Source organism: Nanorana parkeri, unplaced genomic scaffold (genome assembly GCF_000935625.1).
Source record: "Nanorana parkeri isolate BGI_ZX_2015 unplaced genomic scaffold, ASM93562v1 scaffold115, whole genome shotgun sequence".
Taxonomy (NCBI): domain Eukaryota; kingdom Metazoa; phylum Chordata; class Amphibia; order Anura; family Dicroglossidae; genus Nanorana; species Nanorana parkeri.
Window position 1 is genome coordinate 1,110,767 of NW_017306383.1, and position 5,755 is coordinate 1,116,521.

Consider the following 5,755-nt stretch of genomic DNA (forward strand, 5'->3'; position numbering starts at 1 on the left):
TTTATCTTACGAACATGCCACACACCCGCCGATAATCGTATGATTCTCGGCGGGTTTTCGAACATGTTCCTAAGATAAAAGTCGTGCAACCTTACAGTAGCAGAGGTCGCACGCCTTCCACACACCTTACGATAATCGTACAATCGCGGGATTTCCCGTGATTATCGTACGATTATCACAAGGTGTGTGGGCACCTTTAGTCTGTGACATTGCTATCACGTGGGCGTCCTGTGTTTAGATTTTGTAAAGTTTGTAAAAACTTTAGTGACATAAACTGTAACTGGACGACACTCTTCATTTAGTAAATAAGATGAAGCTATGTCTACTTTGAATTCTCAATCATGAGCACAGGAAATTAATAAAAAAATCTGATTGGGATATGCAAGTGAAAACACTACGCTAAGTGAATTTTGTTCTGTGGAAAAAGAACATTCGCTTTTCTATCAAACAGTCTCTACTCCTCGAGCATCTCAACCCTATTGTCGTTTTCCTCATAATGACATGTGAAAATCAGCTGAATGAATCTCCTCTAGATGTGTGGGATTCCCTACCTTTCCTTGGATTCTATCTTCAAATGACAAGCTCCTGGTGCAATAATACCTTTGGACTGAGCAAGCCAAATACAATGATGTTAAGGCATGATGATATTCAATTGGGGCCAGGTGAGTGAAATAAAATGATGCACAAGATAAGTTAATACTTACAGTACATATCATATATATCCTTTTTAATGATGCCATCTATCCATTCAACATGAGAAGATGCACGGGTGAACACACTGGGTTTTTTATCCATAATACAGCCTATAGGGCCAAAACTGGTAATTCCATGAACTTCCCAGATTGAGCTGTTGGTGGTTGAAGGGCAGACCAGTGGCCCACCTGAATCCCCCTGGTACATTACAAAAAAGATTAATACATATCAACACAATATTTAAAGCAGAAATCAAGGCACCAAAATAGACACAGAGCACATAAAAACATAGATCAGTAAAAGAATCTGTGGGTACGAGCATACAAAATGTAAAAACAAACAGTTAAAGAACTCTGGGGAAAATTATTATTAACCCTTGCAGTGGGGCTTCCCCTGCACTTCAAGGGTTAAGTGCTTGTTGTGGCCTAGGGAGGGAAATAACAAATATATACTATCCTGATCCTCTAAGCTCTTACACCGGTCCCTGGAACCTCTCTGCAGTGGTCTAAGTCCTGTAAATCATCTTGTTCTATACACAGAGGGGAATTTATCAAAACTGGAGCAGACAGAATCTGGAGCATTTTCTCATGGCAGCCAAAACAGCTTATCTGTTCAGTTTGTTTAGTTAGGCTATTAAAAAGGAAAGATAGAAGCTGATTGGTTGCAATAGACAACTGATCCAGATTCTGTCTGCTCCAGTTTTGATAAATTCCCTTCACAGTGTATAGCTATATACCTAGACCAGAACAAGCACTTAACCCTTGCAGTGCGAGGTAGCCCCACTGCAAGGCTTAATAATAATTTTCTCTGGAGTTCTGCTTTAAACTACCATAAGAGTATATTTTAGATACAGATGACACTAACTACTGCAATGCTTCCTATTTCAAAAGATGCAGCCCAGGTGTTGGAAATGTTGCAGTGGTTCTCGCTGGTCGCATGTGAGGTAGTCACATGATACTGAGTGGCGATTTACAATAAACCCAGTGGGCATGGCACAGGGGGGTTCTATGCTATAAACCCACAGCAACCCTTTCCAAGATCTACAAGAAAAGGGTCTTTTTATAAACAATTTGCAGTGCCATTTGCCCTGCAAATCCCAATCAACATTTGTTCTGCGCAAATAGAAACAAAATGGACAGTCTTGGTATATATTCTCTTCAGGTTGAATGTAACATCGAAAAATACAGCATTATGGCCACTAGTTGGAGGTAACAACCATGGAAAATAAGTATGAATTCCTATGCTGGTTAGCTCCATCTAGTGGCCATAATGTAGTTTTTTCTGAATGTCACATTCAACCTGGAAAGAAAATATACTAAGAACATTAATTTGCACAAAACAAATGTTCACAGAGACTGGCAGGGCAAATGGCTCTGCAAATTGCTTATAAATAGACCCCTCTAAAACATTGTACCGTATATGAAGAATGCGGGTTGTTGGGCAATGTTAAAGGTAAAGCAGATGAAAAAAATATCTTGGCACTTTAACTCTTCTTTAACCCAAGACTATTTAACCTACAGCCTAGTCCAGGGCCATTGATTAGACCCTGGGCAAACATTTCCTTGATTAACCAAATTAACCAAAGTTAAGATTTGTATATAACTTCTTCTGTCTACATTTATGATCCGCTTATTACTTTGAGATGTGGCTTCATAAAAGGTAAGCTCTGTTTATGTATTTCTGATTAAACGCTCAGTTGCATTTGCCTAGGTTTGTGATGGGTTTGCCTAATGGTGTTTACTGGGGTTGGTTAAGATGATTATTCATGCAGCCTGAACAGAATCAGCTATTCAGAAATCGTTTTTACAGTTAACCCCCTAATTTTCTCACAACTTGACAAAAAACATAATTCATACAGTTATACATTGAGCATGGATGTGTTATAGATGGCTAGAATGCCACTAAGTATGCAAAAATGAAAATTTGTCATAGACGCTAAATGGACAGTTGAGTCCAGTCAGAATAAATCGACAAATAAACATTACAGTTACAAGAAAATCAAAAAAGGAATACAAATAGAACAACAAAAAGAGAGTATTGGGGAACCAACATGGCCTACAGTTATGCAACTTAAAGTGACACTAACGTCAGGAGTTAAATCTTAAAAATCCATTAAAGTGCACTATTAACAAAAATTTTACTTATTTGTGTATCACTCATCTGTAGATCCTCAAATCATCTCTGAATTGGTGCTGGCACTGTCCTTCCTTCTGGAGGGTGACTACTTTTCTTCCCCATGGTCCCTGTGTGTGTTGTAAAGTAGCCACTTCTCCAACCTCGCTTCCATGATGGACTGCAGTCTCATGTTTAGTTTACTCATTTGTATTTTCTATCATGGGATTGAGCTTAGAGCGGTGGCTCCTTTACAGCACATACAGGGACCATGGGGAACAAAAGTAACCACCCTCCAGAAGGAAGGACAGTGTCAGCATCAATTCAGAGATGATTTGAGGATCTACAGCCGATTGATACACAAATAAGATACATTTATGTTAATAGTTAGGGTACTTGAATGTATTTTTAAGATTTAACTCCTCACTTTAAGCTAAAGAAAAGAGTTCTTTACAAAAACGTGCATTTATTTCTACTGGAACCCCTTGACTGAATGGGCTGTCCTTTAACGAGGTGCCCTAATACTGTCCATTCAGTAACATTTGGTGTCTTGAACATTTTTAAATATGCTTTTTATATTGTAAAATGACACTAACCTGACACACGGACTTTAATTCATCGGGGAGAACATATCCAGCGCAGATCATGGAGTCCTTTATTTGGAACCACCAATACTGAGGAGTTTTGCAAACTTCATAACCAATAACAGGTAATACCACTTGATTCAATGCTTCAGCAGCTTTTGGTGCCAATGAATTTCCTGGAACAGATTTAACAAATTTTTGATTTAAGAAACCATAAAATAATTCCTTCTGAACTCCAGTTGTATATTACTTTAAAGCTGAACTCCAGCCTTCCCTTGAGAATTGCACTATTGTACAGGCTCCTCTCCTCTACTGACATTGCTTAGTCTGAGCTTCTCACAATTTACATTAAATGCTGCACCAAGTCAGATAGATTTCCATCTACCTTATTCCTCCCCAGCCTGACTGTCCATGACCCACCCCTTTTATTCATTGGATTTCAGTTTTTTTTCAACCATGCAGCCTTATCACCACATGTGGGTGTTACCGAGGGCAGTCTGCATGCACCCACTCCTCCAGATTGACATCCACTCAGCAAAGCATTTTGATGTTTTTATATGTAAGGGTTGGGTGCCACCATAGTCGGGATTGGCTGTTTGAGGTGCCAGTTAGGTGGAGGAGATCTAGAGTATAAATGGCTAGCAGGAATTGAGGTTAGGGTTCAGTTTGGCTGGGATCTTGTATGTGACTGATGACATTCCTCTTGGGTGGAAGAACAACTTGCTCACCATGTAAGTCGATCGATAATTGGGTTTCCCCTTTTGGGGAAACATGGCACTCTGCTGTGTCCCCCCTGGAAGAAAGGCTAACTCCCTGGTGGAAAAAAAGACTTAGGTAATTGGGTAAGCTCTAAGTACAGCAGGGACTGTTCACACCAGTAGTTGAGGTAGAATACACTCACTGGTGTGCACTGTGACGTCTGTGGTGCTGATGCAATGTCTTCTGTAATCTTTTATTTTGTTAGAACTTTATTGAAATTTCACAGCCAAGGCTCTCCACCGCACTTGGTGTTGGATTTTCTGGGAAGGGACTGCAAAGCCTTATAATGTAGGTAGGAAGAGATGTTCTCCTTCTTGGGGTAGACACCGGCAGGTAGCTATGTTTCTGCCTGGCCCTGGACTGTGTTTCTTACCCCTTTTGGAAAGAGAAGCCTGAGTAAGCATCAGAGCAACTTGAGTTTGTAATTGAAGTGTTTTAATTTTTTCCTCAGTAAAGACTTGTAAATCTAATCCAGGCTGAGAATTCAGTTATTGGGCTATGTCAGGGTAGAAGAGGAGTCTGCGTGTGGCCTAAGTTAACCCAGCTAGCTGTCATCCTGTGTCCATGAAGGCCATATGTGGGTGCAGGTTCACACATGCGCTGGTTCTGCTCTAGGTGACTTGGGACTGAGGGTCCTTGTGACTGGCAATTTTGGGGCACTACAGGAGGTTGATCCCTGTGCTACTGTGCTTGTTGTGGGGTTGGGAATCCCTGTGACTGTGTTTGTACCTGGAGGTGAGTCTGTAGATCTAAGTGAAAGTCTCAAACCTTTTAGAACTAAGTATAATACAGAATTGCCTCAAAGAAAGTAGAGAGAATGGCAGCCCCTCCAATCACATTTTACTCATAACTACTCCCAAGAACCAGCCCGCTGTTTGCATCATGGCTGAGGGGTTCTTGAAAGGAGAACTGAAGCAGGGTGCTGAGCTGTTTTCAGAACGGGCCCCTCACATCAGCCATGATCTGTTAGCAGATAAAGAAGCACAGAAACCCAGTGGTGACATGAATGGGGTTAAATTAAGGCATGTTTTGAAAACAGAAAGGTTCTCTTTAAAAACTCACATTCAGAAATCCTCTCGCTGCTCACCACACATACGCAGTAGAGCCCCATAGAAGTCTATGGAGCTCTACTGCATGGGTAGCACTTCAGTGCAGGATATAGTAGAGGACTTCAGTGCAGGATGTAAACAATCGCCAGAAACCACGGGCACTGCATCTTGGTAAGTATAAATCTGCAGAGGGGGCATATGGGCTCTGTGAGGTCAGGGGAGGGGGGCAGAATAAATAAGTGCACTTTCTATGAAGCTTTAAACTGATATTAGCTTCATGTGATCCTTTGCACTACAACACTCAGGCTGGGAGAGGGAAGAACAGACCTACTGTAAGTGCTAACCAAGCTTTGTTTGATGCACAGTTCTCACAGGAAACATGCTGACAGGAGTAGAGAGTGAGCAGAGTTGATGAGTTGATCGTTGTTGTTACTTCTCTGTCTAACCAGGAGGCAGTGGCAGTGGCGTAACCAGAGTTCTGGGCGCCCGGGGCAGAATTTTTTTTCGCCCCCCCCCCCTATATAAACAACCACTGGAACTGTGCCCTGCACCTCCCCC

The 5,755-nt window shown here is 41.4% G+C and overlaps 1 protein-coding gene across 1 annotated transcript in view; it reads right to left on the minus strand.

Moving 5' to 3' along the window:
* The window catches only part of LOC108784447 (cubilin-like), a 74,641-nt gene that overhangs the window by 14,413 nt on the left and 54,473 nt on the right, over nucleotides 1–5,755 (minus strand). Inside the window, exons 14-15 of the mRNA XM_018553274.1 lie at nucleotides 3,402–3,565; nucleotides 705–891 (exon numbers count right to left, since the gene is read on the minus strand). Coding sequence (XP_018408776.1) covers nucleotides 705–891; nucleotides 3,402–3,565 — 351 coding nt within the window. The remainder of the gene's footprint in view (nucleotides 1–704; nucleotides 892–3,401; nucleotides 3,566–5,755) is intronic.